This window comes from Phaenicophaeus curvirostris, chromosome 2 (assembly GCF_032191515.1).
Source record: "Phaenicophaeus curvirostris isolate KB17595 chromosome 2, BPBGC_Pcur_1.0, whole genome shotgun sequence".
Taxonomy (NCBI): Eukaryota; Metazoa; Chordata; class Aves; order Cuculiformes; family Cuculidae; genus Phaenicophaeus; species Phaenicophaeus curvirostris.
In genome coordinates, this window is record NC_091393.1 from 53,921,516 (window position 1) to 53,939,574 (window position 18,059).

Sequence of the window (18,059 nt, forward strand, 5' to 3'; positions counted from 1 at the left end):
TTGGGTCGATACCTTATCCTTGAAAACATCCAAGGTTAGGTAGGATGGGGCTCTGAGCAATCTCATCTAGCTGAAGATCTTCCTGCCTGATCACTGCTGGGAGATTGGACTAGATGATCTTCAGGTCCTTTCCAACCCAAACCATCCTATGATCTCTGTTTCTCTGTGGGTGCACCAGTTCTGGAAGACTTGCTTGAATTATTTCATACTGCTAGTGGAAGAGATAGTCATCCTGGAAACCCAGCACAGCATCAAGGATGCCACAGGCATGAGTGGAGTTCATTTCTTTTTATTGTTTATTCTTTTTATTGTTGTGCTTCTTCCTCTCAAGTGCCAAAGGGATTTTGCAAAATAGGAATTAGGACCTATGGACATACTGGAAAATCAAACAAATGCTATCTTCAGAAAAAAGGCTTCTAAATTTCTTGAGATAAACACTAGGCTGAAAACTATTAGTCTGGAAATGAAGAGCCAACCAGTTCCTGCTACGTGTTAGAGCAGCAAATATTCTGCTGTACCTCTAGCACAAAGTATTCACTTGCTGTTACGTTCTCTGCTGACCCAAACTACTCTGAAACTTGAAAAGGAAAAGAAGTAGTAAGCTTTCTGCATTTATGCATGCTTTTGGGTAGTATGGAAGAAATAAGCAAGTGAAGAACCAGTACATGTTAACATCTGTAGGACAAAAGTTCAACTGACTATCTGCATTAATTTCTCCAAATATGAATGGATTTACAGTTCCAAACCCAGCAGCTGTGTTGAGAAAATAGATTGCAGCAGTCCCTAAAGAGCACTTGAGGTGTTTCATGGTGATAATTTTTCTCTAAAAATGCCTTGAGACTCATTGATCTTCAGTGGAATCCTTATGATCTGTTGGATCAAACATCTACTTTTAAAAATATCCTCAAATGGAGAATTATTATTACATAGATGATTGCAAAACTTCCGAAGAAACCACTTGAGTGACTTTGGTAAATGTTTTTCATGCCAGATGGAAAAAAAAAAACCAAACAAAACCCCAAAACCCTCCAAAACATATGTAGAGAAAAAGAAACACATTCTGGTGGTCATATTTCTTCTCATTCACATTTTCTTATTTAATACACAATGAAAATGAAAAAAAAAACCTATTTTCTTCTCAGTGAGGCACAGTTTTTGTTTCAATGCCACTTTCTTTTGCATGCACAAATGATGGAAAAGTAGAGGTGAGATGTAACATGTTCCTTTCCTGTCTTTGAACAATGGAAATCAGATTAGTCACACTATGTGAACAAGAGCTTTTACTACTCTTTTGCTTTGTTTGGCTTTACAAATGCTTCAATGATTTGTCTTTGTGATAGGACCAATTAGATGAAATACTTAGGTTACTTGTGTTCCCAAGGGCATTTTTATCACTCATGTAGTTTATGAAGCATCTCCTTGTCCTTTGCTTTAGAATGCATTTGTGAAGGTTTACTTTTTAAAACCAAAGAAGGACTGAGGACATAATGTGTTTCTCATGACAGGAATATAAATTAAGTCTGGTCTTGCAGGCTTTGGGACAGTCTTGAAGGAATGGCTTTGAAAATTTACAGAAGTGAAGGAAGTGCTATGAACAAATGGTGACCTACAATCTGGTATCGGTTCTCTTCATCTTCTGAATTGATTAGTAGCTACATGAGGCAGCTAGATTAGAAGAACAGGAAGGCAAATAAAATTCTGGGGTTTTTTTTTTTTAAATGTAAAAAGTAAGCAGTATACATAACAGCAACACTGAATTGCATCAATTTATATATCATAATCCAAAAACTTATCAGTCTTGGTTTAGTTTATATATCTTACTTCTAGTTTGTCATGCATGTATTGAGAAGATAAAATTTCCAGAACTGTATTCCATCAGGTCTGGTATTGTGTTTCTGGCATTGGCCAGTGGCAGATGATTTGCAGGAGGTGTAAATTTTTTCAGTAGCAGACACAAGAAATCTGGCTTTCATATCCTGATGATCTCATGATTTCTAATAGTTTTTTTCTAAGAGTTTCAGTATATGGCTTCATCTCCCTTTGTCTTTCATTACTTTATTACTACAAATTAATCCTCTTCTGGGTATTTGTATGTATATGTGTGTTTGTGTAGGTATTATTTGTGTTTAACTCTTTTGGCTCATCTTCTCAGTGGCGTTTGGGTAAGAAGCAGACTAGTGCTAGTTTTATTTGCAAGTTGTTTTTGCTGACCAGATAACAGCAGAACTTAATAAATGTAAATGCCTACTGTAGACAAAGACCACCAGGGCATCTGTTTGCTTATCTGGGAAGTGAAATACTTTTGCAGGAAAGCACATAGTTTTGAACTTTTCTTTGCATGGAATTGTATATGGATCATACTCTCTCTCATTCAACTCCTATCTCCTGATGGTGACTGTTAGTTTGTTCTGAGACGTCTCTGGCTGTGTGCACTCTTGTTGAGGCAGGGGTACAAGTACAGCATGGAGGGATGTAGGATGTCAATTTCTGATGTGTTTCTACTGAAGCTTGTACCATTTCCCTTTTCCTGCCCTATGCCCCATGACTGTCAGTTTGGGGTTTTTTTTTCCACCGTTAACTTGCCATTGTATTACCTGTCAGCCTTTTTACCTTGGTGAATGATTAGGCCCTTGAATGGACCAGGTAAAATGGCTTTGTGTGCTGAGAAGATCAAGGTAAGGTGCCTGGGCCCATTTCTGTCCATGGTTATGGTATTGGTGAATTTACTGCATGTTCAATGGTTAAGAGTTTCTTTTCTATATTCCTGATTAGACCAATTAAGTGAAGTCAAAGCAGAGAGTGAATGTGAGTATGAGACCTAGTATGGAAAGCTATATTCAATATGGTATTTTTCCTTGGTCTTCTCTTGCTGGGCGTTGTCATCTTTTTTATCTGTTTTACCTCTGGCTTCCTTGTGGCTTTGTTTTTGAAATTGCTACTCTGTAGGAGATTTACCGCCATACCTCAAGCTTGTTTGGATAGATAATTAATCAGATAACATCAGTTTTTGGTCAGTTAGTATTTCAGCTGCATATTTGTAACAGTAGAACCTTAGAGCAGGAATGACTCGGAAATAATTTTTTTTTCTCCTTCTCTCTTCTCTTTGTTTCTTTCTGGAAAGCAGGATCAGCAGAAATCATCTTTCACCTCGACTCTGTCAAGTGAAGCATCTTGTTCTCTCTCCTCTCCTGAAAGCACTTTCAACTCCAGAGAGTCATCTTCTTCCTTGACATCCAAAGTGGTTTATTCCGAGAGGCAGTCCTGGTTTGACCTAGTTAACAGCTCTGCCACGGAAGAGGGTGATCAGCCCTTAACTTTCTATGTACATATTCAGTCTGACGAACCACCAGAAGTAGACTATGGAGAAGCAGCAGAAAGCCAGGAGCCCAGTGGTGAATCTCCAAACTCTTTTTTAAGTCCAGATACACATTGTCTAGCTGTGCCAGACACAACAGCACGGAGATCACTAACCCAAGGTGAGCTGATGGGAGAGGAGATATTTGTCTGCAGAGCCATATGGTTTGGCAAGTTCAGAAGTCTTCCTCAATTTCCTTTCCCCTTCATTTATGCTGTTCACTGAAGAGTTTTCCAAAGGCATATTGATAAAAAAAAAATATTGTGTTAAGTGTATAACTTCGTATGTAACTATCAAGTATCTTTACAGCTTTTCTTAAATTTTGCTTATGTGTTAAGACCATAGACTCTGTCTAAAAGTACTAACATAGACACATTTTATTAGCTTTCTTTATTTCAATGCAGCTGTCCTTTTATTAAGTAGGATTGAATAAAAATTTCAAGAAAGTGTCATGAAACTGACACCCTAAGCAAAATGGCATATATAGCAAGTAGTGAACACAGGGTTAGGTGAATCGATTTTTAGAAATAAAACCAGCTGCATTTACTTCCAGTATGTGTTCCCTATTTGTTTCATTGAGCTTCATTATAATCAAGACAAAACAACTCAAGTCCTCAATCAGGAAGTCCATTAAGACTGGATTTTGTGTAAGCAACTGGTATCTGCATAGATAACTTCCTACCAAAATGTATTGTGAAATTAAAAAGGTGGTCAGAATTTTGTCATTGTTACTGTTAACTCTCCTGCCCTAGTGAAGCAATGTGTCTTGCTTTTTGAGCAAAGCTGCTTCTTCTTGCATTAAAAACAGTTGAGATATAAGAGGCATTTCTGGCATGTAATATGTTGAAATGAGAAGATACTCATTATGCTGCCTAGGGAGATAATAACTAATGAAGCAGTCATGTTCTGCATCAGTTCTACTCACGATTCCAAATCCTTGTGTAGATTTGGAGAGAATACTTTGCTGAAATAGCAGTGTATTCTCAGTACAAAAAAAAAAAAGTAACACGAAGGTGGAAAGGAACAACACGGGACTCACTGGGGACTTAGAGTATTTCTCTATAGGTGAACTTGGCATGATAGCATAAGGCACATTAGTTAGATTGGCAGTCTCCAATTGTTTTGCACCCCTTTAGTTTGTAATACATTGTTCTTATTACAGAAAAAAAAAGGAAATTGAGCAAAGTATTAATTTTAGCGAATGTGAAAATTAATTCAGATTATTTTGCACTCAGCTTCGTTATCCATCTTTGAGGCTGCTCTGCTAGAAACTTCAGTTGCACTGAAGGTCAGTAAGAATGAATACTGACAACGAGCATATGTACTATTTCTGTGTGGCAGAAAAAAGTGGAAGTATTGAGAGAGTTACTGGGGAATCTACTTCCGATAAGCTCTGGCTTAGCAAGTAGTGATAAAGCTGGGTCTAGCAGAAATGGGATTGTGAAAATGTCACAAAGATGTAATAAATGCATAGTCTTCTGTGATTCCACCTTCTGTGTTAAATTTGACTAATGCCTGAAACAGTAGGTAGATTAAGGTGAATTGGAGTGTCGGTCCTCTAATAGATCCTATTCAGCAAGATTCAGTGGTTATTCTTCAGAATTCTAAACTCTTGCTTAGAATAGGTTTCTCTGGTATTGCCAGCAATCCTGCAATAATGCATAGGTTAATGCTTTCCATTGCAACTGTAAATGCAACAAGTACTTTCATGGATGTTCACAGAATTAGCATGACACATTCAAAATCATTGAAAGCATAGTTTGATAGGCCTAATAATACTAACCAACAAATATGGAATTCAAATGTAAACCAAAACACATTTTGGTATGTTCCTGCCATTGGCAAGGTGGTTTAATTTTCCCCAAAATATTCCTGGGGAAATTAATTCTTCTGTTGCTCACTACTTAGCTGATGGGCAACCCTGATGGCAGAACAATTCCAACCTAATCACACTGGTGATCTCTGATGTGATTCTAGAAATAGATAATTTCAATGAGACAGTCACTATGGAAACTGTATAACCTCACTAATTACTGTCTGCATCATAACCCATTGTGTGAGCAAGTAAGACGTACACCGTACACGCACCTATCTTTTCTTTATCAGATTGTATAGTATGGGGAAGAGATGGAGAGTGTTGGTGTGTGTCAGCCCTCGCCTGCAATGTTCACTAAAAAAATAAATAATTTGCAGTGAAATCAATTAAGATGCTTCAATTTGAGAATGAGGTAGGAAAAAGAGGATTAACGTAAAACAGCAATTTCGTTCCAAATCAAATTTATCAAAAAGGATGCAATTCTGGTTATGTGACTTATCCTCCAAGAATTTCCTCCTTCAGCTAGCTGGTAGGGATAGGCACAAATACTGAGATGAATTCAAATTGTGGGGTAAAAATAGCTGCAAAACCTCATGATTTACAATAACTAGTAAAAGTTTCTTTGTTATCTGATGCAAAATGAGCATGTATACCTCAGTGTATTCCATATTTGCTTTACAATACTTCTGAATAGTGCATTTCTGACAGCTTGTCATGTTTCAGAGTAAAGAAACTGCATTCAAGAGGAGATAGATTTGTCTTGCATCAGCATCTGTCCTGAAAATGCATATCCTGTGTGTGTAAAGCTGACCGACCCTGCTGTTATCACAACAGCTCCATGGTCAACAGCTTTGAACCCTCTCCCCACAGAGACTCCATGTGTGTCTATGCTCTCTCCTTTTCCCTGTGAGGATAGAAAAAAGCCTGTCACACACTCTGCTTTGTGGCCACATTTTGCTTAGTAAAACCCCAGAAAGAATTTTCGGTTGTTGCTGATAGCAATCTAGAGCCAAGGTGAAAGTTTTCAAGAACTGAAGAGCACTTTTATTTGCAAAAGTCAGAAGTGGAGGACAATGTGAGAGAAGTTGGTACCTGGAATGAAGAAAGAGTAGCTGTGACTTTGTGGAAAGAGCTTATAATGAAAATACAAAAATATGGAGCAAACCTCAGTGATGAGTTAAACAATCAAAGAAAAGTTTCTCAAAGATAAATGGATGAATTTAAGAGAAACAAAATATTCAATTAAATCATAGATGATCACAGATTATTTTTTCAATGAATATTATTCAATGAAATCTGCTAAGGAACTGTCTGGTGCAAGGTGCTGTACTGTATGCTATTTTAAGCCATGTTTCCAGACACTCTTAGGGGTATTATGACCATTCTCAGCCTTAATTCTCAGTGCCTGTTACTGGGGAGAGGTTACATACCACAGAGTAACCCAAAGGTTCAAAAAAGGACAGTTTAACAGATTTCCCATTTGAAAGGAGATCAGCATTATGTTTCCATTTACTTTGTGGGAATATTTAATACTTCTGTGCTACAGCTTGTCACAAGCCCAGTGACAAAGGACTCAAAGCTGCCTGTGACACCAAGAAACTGAAAGGTAAACGAGAAATGGCTGAGAATACAAACCAGTATCTGACCTCATGCTCTGTTTCCAGAAACTGTCCTCACCCCATATGAGTTGCCTAGATATGCTCTGCAGCCAAACTCCATCTTTTGTATTTCTTCCAGCAACCACTGGAGCAAAAAATATCTGACTATGACTCGCCACCATCATCACAAAAAAAATATGATAAAATAACCAAAGCCACAGAAATTAAGAGGTTACTATAAGAGAACAGGAATGTGTGTTTGTATTTGCTGGAGTAGAAGACCCCTAAATAATAATAGTCTTGTGTTTTCTGAGGGTTTTAAGGTCACATGAAGTTAATGCATCTTGGCAAGGGATTCTTATTGTACTACTTTTGGTTTATAAGATCTGGTGTGTGATGATATTTTGAAAAACCTGGAAAGCTTTTCCAATACCACTTGCTTGGTTTTGTGGGAAGGAGTTGGTTAAATAGGAACTGGATGCATGCAATTCCGTTTTTTTTTTCCTCAGAACTAACATCCTCTTCCCTTCTGGAGTCTCTCTGTGCCAGTAATAGCCAGAACAGATCCTCTGATGTGCTTTTGCTCCTTTGCTCCTTCTGCAAAAGTTATAGAAAATGGCTAGATCATTGCTGAAACTAGTTAAGAAATATGCCTATGGCGAGTATAACTGTGTAGAGAAACAAGTGTTTGAGTGATTACTTTGTTTCTCATCAGAAAGGCTTTAGGAATCACAGTGAAAACTACAAAGTTTTGGTTTCCCGAACTCTCTGAAAAGGAGATATTTGTTCTGGTTCCAGTTTATTCACAGTTTGTTAAAATGCAGCCTGTGGTGTTTCCACTGTACTTTTAGTCAAGAGCATCTAGCTATTGATGGTAATATACTTTTCCTGTTATTTTCTCCTGCTCTCCCCTACATTTAGTTCTGCATTTGCTAGTGAGGAGTTTGCCTAAGCTATGCCCACTTAGTTCAAATATTTCCTGTACTTTCTGTTCTGTAATTGTATAGAATATGTGGTTTCCTTGAAGTGCCATCATATTCCTGTTAACAAGTCTACTACCGCTATGGAAAAGGGGTGGGGGTGGATAGGTAGGTAAGGGTAAAAATGATTTGTGATTATTTTTCTTCTGCCTTCCCCAGTCTTTGTGAATAAGTTGTCCCATTGGCATACAATGTTTTGGCCCAATCAGAAATGATGGTGCCAAGTTGCTGGCACAGTTACAAGAAGCAAAGGAGAGGAGTAGTAAATATAGGAGGAAGAAGCAGACTTTTTGTTGTTGTTTTGTGGGATTATACACATTTGGAGAGCTGTGAGATCTCAGTTTAGAGAATGGGAGAACAAATATTTTCATTTCAGCTTAGATTTAGTAGGATACGTTCAGTTGGAGGAGATTTTCATTGCAAAGCTCTTTTTGCTCAACATCACCAATTTCTACATCTTTACTGCTGGGAAACAATAGCTTGATGTTTCACAAGTGCCTTTTGAGAACTTCTGGATAACTTCACTTTTGTATTCTTAAAGCATATTAAAGTTGAGATTTCAGACAGGCTCCTGTGTTGCTGCTGCAATGTGGGGAGTCTCAATACCTTAATGTCTCCCACCTGTGGCAAACTGGCTGACAGGAAGGTGGAAGCTGAAAATTGAGGAGGTGAAGAACTGGTGTGTTGAACCTCTGACAGCTTGTTCTTGTCTGCAATATCTCCTGTTAGAGAAAAATTCCAGATAAGTGGCATCAAGCCACAAAATTGTGTTTTACTTCTCCTGAAACAGAATTTGTCAGAAGTTCTGTGCCTGAAATATTACTTTATTTTTCTCACCCCAACATAGAAGGTCTTTTTCTCCTGTGTGTTCAAGTACCTCAGAGCCGAAATTCCTTTTCCTCAGGTCAGCGCTGGTTCTTTTCCACTTTCCCCACTACAGAGCCTGAAAAAGTTAAAAGAATACCACAAAATTATTTCTAGAAGTGCTATAAAGCTTTTAGCAAGCTGCGAGGCTTGTAAATGAAGGTAATGGTGCAGGATCGTAAGAAGACTAAACTTTCCAGTGGCATCACTTAACAGAATTGCTTATAGTTAATACTTTAATACTGGCCAGGGAAGGGAATAATTACACAATGCACATGTGTCCCTGTGTGCTGGTATACTCTCATAAATGCACACTATATGTATTATCCATCACTGTTGCCATTTCTTCCTTACCACTAATCCCATAGTTGATCCTGTGAGGAAAATACATTATTTTTTTCTCTTATCTGTAAAATAGATTGAGATAAAGAAATGCTTTAGCAGCTTTTCAGTACATGCCTGAGACAAAGTGCTTAGCTTGAAGAGCACTGGTGGAAGAGATAATTTGCAATCTTATATTTTGAAGCGATTTTGAATGTGCCTGATGTTAGCTGTGAGACCCAGCTGGAAAGATACGCTCCAGAGCAGTGCTAGTGGGCCCCAACCTGTCCATGTTACAAATTTTTGCCAGTGGCATGTATCTATCATTATAAACCTTCACAGGTTAAAAAGCTTAGGGTAGGGATGCTACACCTGTCTTTGGGAGACTGAGACAGGCAACTTGTTAATTTTTACACCAGGGCCTCAGTTTGTGTATTAGGTGCTTTTTGCGTAAATTTTTATGATAGAAAGCAAATATTTTTCAGTAGTATGGTCTAGGTTTCATAAGAGGAATCCAGATCACTGAAGCCTGAAAATACAGAAGTGGTGAATGCCTGTGCTTCTGTTAGAGGTTTGCTCATCTGCAGGTCAGTGCTCTGACACAATGTTCGAGGGACTTATACAATACCATGTTCTGGGAAAAGTGCTCTGAATGCTTGCATTTGGAGAAAAACTCCAGTCTGTGCTTAAGCCCTAAGTTACATTGCTTTATCTCTATTACCCAACCTTATTTTTCTCTCAGGTGTTTTGCAGGGAAAGCAAGCAAGCAAACTACAGGTAGAGCTATCTTTGTTTACTTCCATGGCATTAAGAGGTCTATGAAATACTGCAGTGCAACGCTGTGAATGAGGAAAAATATATTCTTGTCACAGAGCATTTTATTTGGCTTGTTAATTGATTGCTAGACATAATGCTTCTCCCCTTCTATTACCTCTCACCCTTTCAGATTGACAGCATCATTCTAGCATGTTCATCAGCAGCTGCAAAACATTGGCTTTTAGTTTCTGAGCTTGGCCTGGGGGAAGTTTGGATGTTCAAGGCAGAAGTCCAGATAGGTGTTGTACTGCCTGGCCTCAGTTTATAAAGGCTTATTGGCAGAGTACTTTGTCAATAGCAACAGTATTTGCTTCTATACAAAAGCACAGTGTAAAGATACTGTTTTGTTGTTTTTTAACTGTTGTGGGAGAAGGTCACTGTTTATCAGTGTAAACAAAGATGGAAACAAAAGTACTATATAACTTGGTGCTACACAGCCTGTAGCTTTCACTCACCCTTGTTTTCCAGCTGTTCCCTAAAATCCTGTTTAGCTGCTTCACTATCACTCCCTTTATCCAACTGATCTGAAGAATCATGCACATTCTTCTCTCTCTGGAATTACATGAAGTCCTGATCAATCTCTTCAGAACAGGAGTGGTGGAAGAATAAGAAATAGGAGAGGAATTTAAGATTGAAAATATTGAAAGATTGCCAGAGATGAGTGCACATTGTTAGTTAAGTGCATAATCTGGAAGACTTTTGCTGGGGTTTTCTGACTCTGGCTCCATCTTTTTCTGTGCTGAGTATTACTGTCTTCCTTACCTTCATCCACAAGTGTACAGAAGATTTCAGAGTATGAATGATGGAAGAAGCCTGTTCAGTTAGGGTGTCTTCTCATTCTTGCTGCTCTGAAACCCTTTTAGGACACTGAGGATCATCATAAGTTAGCCTCAAAAAATATCTGGAGCAGGGACTTCATGTCCCCAATGGCTTGACTAGGTTTTAAAGTTGCTGGGCAGAATCAATGAAATTTTTCTTCTTTTTATATATTCTTTCTTGTGTATCTCATAAAGGTTAATTTAGCTCTCAGAGTGATAGGGTGTGCAGTCCTGATGAGTGATGTCTGCAGTAGAGCTGAGGCAGTCCTGTGTAGGGACTGGCTAATGAAACAAGCAGCTGCTTCATCCTGAGAAAGTAGACAGGAAGCTAGTTATAATTACGAGCCTCATGGCATGACCTGACAGGTTTCAGGAAATACTGCTGCTGTGTATTATGCCCCACACTTGCTTTTTTTAATTTTTTTTTAAATTTCCTGCAGCTTGTTAAATACACAACAGTTATCCCTTTCCTCCTCCAGCACTGTATTGGAAGCTATATTTAGTTCTTGTCAAGTTACAGCAGGCTTTTTATAATCACAAAGCAGTGAAGAAAAGGCCAGCAATAAAGTGAAGGCAAATATTTGTAGCGTATCATAAACCTTTGTTGTAACCTAAATATTTAGGAAGAACAGGGGTGTAGGAGGATGTGGTACTTTTTAAAACATGGAAAAGATATGGAGCAGACTTTTTAAGAGTGCTGAAACATGGAAGTGTTTTTGCTATTGCCGAGTTAGCAAAAGAACTTCCTTTTTTTTTCAGAAAATGCTTGCTGACTGTAGGTGATTTAGAAAAGTCTATACCAATTCAACAGGCACATGAAGGACTGCAGTTGGAAAAAGCCACCACCACTGTCACCAATAAAATAAAAGCAATTATTATTCCAGTGGATCTTGAGGGACTAACCACACTGAAACCACTAATAAATGTAAGATTTTCCTTTAGCAAACACTGAAGTAGAAGAGCTTGCATTGTACACTGAGGGACAAGAAGGGAGTTGCACAGTCTGCTGAAAATTACCTTCTGCCAAAACACCCCTATATATGCCTGGTACATTTTTAGTTTGACTGTTCATTTTTTAAGTAATTTTATTCTGAAAAGTATCTTTGCTTCAATTTTTATTTTATTTTACGCTGTTTCATTCTTTGTTATTTACTAGCTTTTCCTTTCATGTCCTCTCTGTCATGTCCTCTCCCTCGCTGCAGCTTGGGAGCCATCAGAATAATTAAGGTGGAGATAATCAAGGTTTTGTTATGAGGCACAACAAGCAAATTCTGTGCTGCAATCTATGAAACTCACGGGTTAGGCATCAGGTACCCCAATGGTTCCTGCTTTAATCTGTTTTCTAGGGGCTCCTTTGTGTCCCCTGGGATGTTCCTATGTTTCATTTAATTTCTCAATTTTTAAAAACTTTGATTTCAATAATCACCAAAACCTGCTAATAAATTGGTGCACCAAATAGAATTTGACATGTGAGTTGCCAGATAGAGATGTAGTTCACCAAGTGCAGCTTGTAGGGAAGAGTGGATGGATGTAGGTGCTACAAATTTGTTTTAGTTCAAATGTAAGGTAACTGAAAGTTATTCAAAGTCTGTGATATATTGGACCGTTAAAGCACAACTCTTAACAGTTGAAACACATGCTCATATCTGTTTGGATCATGACCTGATTCTTAAACATTTGAGTTTGATAGCATGTCTTTCTCACAGTATTACCCTATTAACCCTTGGTTTGAACTCTTATACCATTACTTTTTGATTTAGATACAAGCCTTCCTGTTGGCTGAACATAATATTTCTATCTGCTGCCACATTCACATTCTCATGGCCGATTTATTATTTTCTTTGCAGATCAGGAAAAATGTGATGATGATGAAATGGAGCGACTTTATAAGTCATTAGAACAAGCAAGTCTGTCTCCCATTGGTGATCGTCGGCTCTCAACAAAAAAGGAGCTTAGGAAATCATTTATCAAACGCAGCAAAAACCCCTGCATTAATGAGAAGCTTCACAAAATTCGAATGTTGAACAGTACGTTAAAGGTGAGGTTGCAGATCTTGCCAAGGAAAAGCCTGAGAGAAAGAAAAGAAATTTGGCTGAAAAAAGAAGCAAACCTAGACTTCAGCCAAACTCAAATTACATATTTACTTAAAGCCTCAGAGAACTTGGTTATGTTTTTGAAACTGTTTTCTACTTCATTCTGAATGCTGATTTGTGTTTTTTTTCATTCAATTTGAACTGAAAGCAAAGGCAATAATTCAGAAGGGAGTCTTGCAGAAGTTCCAGCCCATTTGGAAAATTTAATAAAGCAAGCTTTCTTAGCTGGAAATCTTGCAAGCTCAGCTGAATGGAATAGACAGGGGAGCCTTAAAAAATGAAGAGCAGGCAAAGTACATGGATGAAGGACGTGAAAACGACCCTGAGCCAAAGCCAGTTTTCCTTGTGTGATTACTGGAGAATGTACAGGATGTGCTACAGCTATTGTAGAGACCTCCTGTAACTAAAATATTTTTAATAACAAAAGCATCCTGCTTTTATGTTGGGAACATGTAATGAACTGGTGGGTTGGAGAGGTTTGGGGGACTTTCCATGAAAGGGACAGTAAATCCGTCTGGAATACGGGTAGTTTTTAGGCTGTTTACTTGCTAACATCAAGTGTCACAGGATTTCGTAGCCTGCTTCTGAATAGCCTTTCTGCTTCTTTCATAGCCTGTACTGAAGAAAACAGAAAGGTGAACCATAGCATTTAAATTGTAAGGAGAAGAAAGAATAAATGCAATCTTGGGGACACACTTATTTTTTTTGTATGCATTAGGAGCAGCAATTGAGAATCTTGTTTCAAGTGCATGTATTTGGCTTCTGGCATTGTAAGCTGGAGAAATGCATGTCAAAACTCCTATCAGCACAATCATAATTTGGTTATTAGTTGCAATGGGAGGCCTGGCTTTGGCACCCTGGCCTGTGTTAAAAATCCTGAAGATACAGTTGAAAAGGCAAATGAGAATTCTCCCATACATTCTCCTTGAGTCTGTGTGACACCTGGTGAAGTCTCTCCTCAGTTATCAGTCTTCAATGCCACGATACTGACTATTGCATATTTATTTATTGCTCCTCACATAAGAAAGTTAGTTTAAAAGTATGTCTGTTTTATGTGACAGGAGGTTAAATATAGAAAAATACATGAAATTTTCCCCTGATGGGAGCCTCCCTAATAAATCTAAGGATCAGTTAGTATGAAATGGAGTTGAATCTTGTGAGGCAATCAATTTCATTGTTATGGAGCTGAATAGAAGCCTTACTGCTAGATATGAGCAAGGAGGACAGCTTTACGTTGATTTAGCATGGGAGTATTTTATAAGTTGTGATTAGCAGTGTTTATAGCCTTAGACTTATCTAACGCTTGTGTTTAATATAGAAAAAAAATATTTTTGAGTGGTCGTAATGTATAAAATGCACTGATTTCTTTTTGCTTTTTTCAAACTTAGAATTTGGAATATTGACAAGACAATACGACATATACTTTGTCTCATAAGCAGAGCTCCATACACAGCAGTGTTTAAGTTGGCTTATCTGAAACACAAATGTCTGTAGTGGTAAAGTGCCATCATCTTTGCATTGATAGGATTATGTGCTTTTAAAATCAGTTTTCTTAATGTATAGCATGAGATAATTGGAAATGATCTAATGGAAATTTAAAAATCAGGAAAGTTTTGCTTCTGATTCATATTTACTCTGCTTTAATTAAAGCACTGTTAGTATGAGAAATTATTTCTGCAAGATTCAGTGTGATTTTAATTTTGGACTTTTGGCTCCCCATCTTTAACAAATTAATGTTACTGTTGCAATATATCACTAACAAAACATGCTTTGGATAGTTTGGAAGAGAGGGAAGCAGTACGTGAATGCATCACAGGCTTAATGAACACAGGAAATAGATTCAGTGATACAAAAATAAATTCCATAACATGACTTCTGGTGCCACCTTTGTCCACTGGAAATGCTCTTTTTTTAATTCTATCTCCCTATCTCCTCCTCCTCTTAGGCTAAATGCACGTATGTCTTGCACCCTTAGCAGGTTTGCGGACGACACTAAGCTGGGTGGAAGTGTTGATCTGCTGGAGGGTAGGGAGGCTCTGCAAAGGGATCTAGACAGGCTGGTTCGCTGGGCTGAGACCGATGGCATGAGGTTTAACAAGGCCAAATGCCGGGTCCTGCACTTGGGGCACAACAACCCTGTGCAGTGCTACAGACTGGGAGAAGTCTGTCTAGAAAGCTGCCTGGAGGAGAGGGACCCGGGGGTGTTGGTTGACAGCGACTGAACATGAGCCAGCAGTGTGCCCAGGTGGCCAAGAAGGCCAATGGCATCTTGGCTTGTATCAGAAACGGCGTGACCAGCAGGTCCAGGGAGGTTATTCTCCCTCTGTACTTGGGACTCGTGAGACCACTCCTCAAATCCTGTGTTCAGTTCTGGGCCCCTCACCACGAGAAGGATGCTGAGGCTCTGGAGCGAGTCCAGAGAAGAGCAATAAAGCTGGTGAAGGGGCTGGAGAACAAGTCTTACGAGGAGCGGCTGAGAGAGCTGGAGTTGTTTAGCCTGGAGAAGAGGAGGCTCAGGGGAGACCTCATTGCTCTCTACAACTACCTGAAAGGAGGTTGTAGAGAGGAGGGAGCTGGCCTCTTCTCCCAAGTGACAGGGGACAGGACAAGAGGGAATGGCCTCAAGCTCCGCCAGGGGAGATTTAGGCTGGACATTAGGAAAAAATTTTTCACAGAAAGGGTCATTGGGCACTGGCAGAGGCTGCCCAGGGAGGTGGTTGATTCACCTTCCCTGGAGGTGTTTAAGGCATGGGTGGACGAGGTACTAAGGGGCATGGTTTAGTGTTTGATAGGAATGTTTGGACTCGATGATCCGGTGGGTCTCTTCCAACCTGGTTATTCTACGATTCTATGATTCTATGATCAATACTAGAAGTCTTCTTACAAGGGCTAGCACTAGGTCCTGAGGATGCGAGCTGTGTAAACCAACACCTGGACAAGGTTTTGTATTTAAAAAGAGGCTCAGGCATCAGATGGATTAGAGTGGTATCACTAGAGTAATGGAGGGACGTGGATGTGTAACCAGCTGATTTCTTCTATCAGGAGGTGTTGTGAATATGTGGCAATATTTTCAAGGTAGCCACTAGCACAGTGTGTCCTCAGGTGTGGTGAAACTGGTGGTAGCATGAGAAGATTGTGTGTGAAAGCAATGAAATAGTTCTACCAAACTGAAGGGATGGAACCATGCAAAAGCAGTAAAGGTTTGTTAGTGCAGGATGCTGCCTCCATTAAGAAATCATAGCTGCTACTTAGGGCTTCTCTATCCTGTGGTTTACTGCAGGAATCAGGACTGGAATAAGGGCTGGAAAAGTGAAGGGGTTTGTTGTGTCAGAAAATGATAGGGCATCAATGAATATAAATATCTGAAAGGATGGTGTAAATAAAACACAGCCAGCCTCTTTTCAGTCGTGTTCAGTGGTGGGACCAGAGACAATGGCTATGAACTGAAACAAAGGATGTTCCCTTTAAAAACATCAAGAAATACTTTTTTTCCTGTTAGAGTGACTGAGCACTGGCACAGATTGCCCAGAGAGGCTGTGGAGTCTCTATCCTTGGAGGTATTCACAAGCTAACCTGGTTATTCTATGATTCTATCTGGACATGGTCCTAGGTAGCCTGCTATAGGTGGCTCTGCTTGGGGAAGAAGGTTGGACCAGATGACCTGCAGAGGTCCCTTCCAACCTCAACTATTCTGCCATTGGAACATAATAACGGGTCTCAAGTTTACTTATGTAATGACTGTTCACATCTTGTGATTGAGTGAGGGTACCTGCAATATATAGTCTGAGCTGCTCTTGTCTATAAGTAAAAACCAGTTTATGACCAATGCATTACCAATAGTAGTGGCTGGCAGTAGATGTATTAGCAGTCACTTCCTCTAGCCACTCTGCTGCCAGAACAGAGATTATATCCAAAATAAATTGACGTCTAGCTCCCAGAGAAAAACACATTTGTAATGTGGCCAAGGGAATAAGCATTTTTGAAGAGTCATAATTGGTGTGAATTACATAAATAGTTGTTTTGTCTAGTTTCATGCAAGTACTAACTTGTTGTGAGACAGTATAACAATGTCTAATATTCACATGAATCCTTTCTCATGAAGTTTTGATAAGAATACTGTGAAATAAATAATCTACATGAAATGATAATTTTGCCTTTGACTGGGACAAATCTCTGCTATGGACTAACTTTGATCCATGTTCTATAAATGGGAACAAGATTCTCAGAGGCTAGATAATTGGCCATCTCCTTGTGTCATGGTTCTGTAATGTTCCCAGGGTGTTTTTCTTATAGACAATTTCCGTGGAAAATAACCACTTGTTCTCTTCCTAGTGTAAGGAACATGACCTGGCCACAATTAACCAGCTGCTAGAGGACCCAAAGTTGACTGCAATGAAGTACAGAGAGTGGAGGAACACAAACATCATGCTCGTCCAAGATATTTATCAACATCAGGAGGTCCAAGACACGTCCACAGAAAACAGTGAGGAGCAAGAGATGACTCCACAGCCTATCGCTGAAAGTGCTATCTGAGGGCCTGTTTCAATCGTTCATGGGAAGATTTCCCCCCTTCCTCATCTTTCATGTAGAGGCATTTTGAACTGTTCCGTTTTGAGAGTTTTTTTAATGTGTTTTTGAAAAGGAAAGCAATCCCTTCTCCAAAGCTTTAATTCCTCTTGCAAAACTAATTTCATGTTAAAAGGGCAAATCCTCCAATTTAAAGAAGTCTGTCTGAGCCTGGGCTGCATACCTAGGAAGGCTTTTTTTATGAAGCAGTGAAGAAATGTTTTTTCCATCTTCAGAGAAGTAAATGAAATAAGTCCAACTCCTGGAAGTCTAAGAACTGTGTAATATCTACTGTATAACTGTAAGATCTTTGGTTTTTTTTTTATGTAACATACAGGTAAAGGAAGCTAAACTAATGCCAACAGGATGTAGTCCACTCTATACCTTTTCACCCTGTAAGGTAACCTGGTGTATGCATTTTAAACTCTATATTCATTCGCTTTCACCACTTTACCAGTTTAAACTGAGACAAATATAATAGTAATTATACATGAGTTTATACTACAGAGCGTTGTCAGGCACACAGTTTGTCCTGTGCCTAATGCTTTGAGTTTCAAATTTATGTGGACCAGACCAAGGTACTGTCTTTCTACATGAAGAAAAGAAGGTCTCTCAATGTCTGCTAACATGTAATTTACTCTTCAGTGAGGCAGCTAATGCTTCAATAAGTTTCAACTTTTCCTATGGACTTGACAGAGTTCCTTGGAAGATTTTTTCTTATTTTTGACAATTGTGAATATATAGGGTACAAGCTCATCCCAGATTCCTTCTTAGGAAGGTGATCAAGTTCACAAAGCCAAATAACTAAATTCGTCATGTGGACCTGAAAGTG

At 39.0% G+C, this 18,059-nt stretch overlaps 1 protein-coding gene across 1 annotated transcript in view; it reads left to right on the forward strand.

Annotated features, from left to right (window-relative positions):
- LOC138718004 (CNK3/IPCEF1 fusion protein-like) overlaps positions 1–17,257 on the forward strand; it is a 154,252-nt gene extending 136,995 nt beyond the window's left edge. Inside the window, exons 21-23 of the mRNA XM_069852116.1 lie at positions 3,122–3,476; positions 12,416–12,606; positions 16,994–17,257. Of these exons, the coding sequence (XP_069708217.1) occupies positions 3,122–3,476; positions 12,416–12,606; positions 16,994–17,194 (747 nt within the window). The 3' untranslated portion in view covers positions 17,195–17,257. The remainder of the gene's footprint in view (positions 1–3,121; positions 3,477–12,415; positions 12,607–16,993) is intronic.
- Positions 17,258–18,059: the final 802 nt, after the last annotated feature.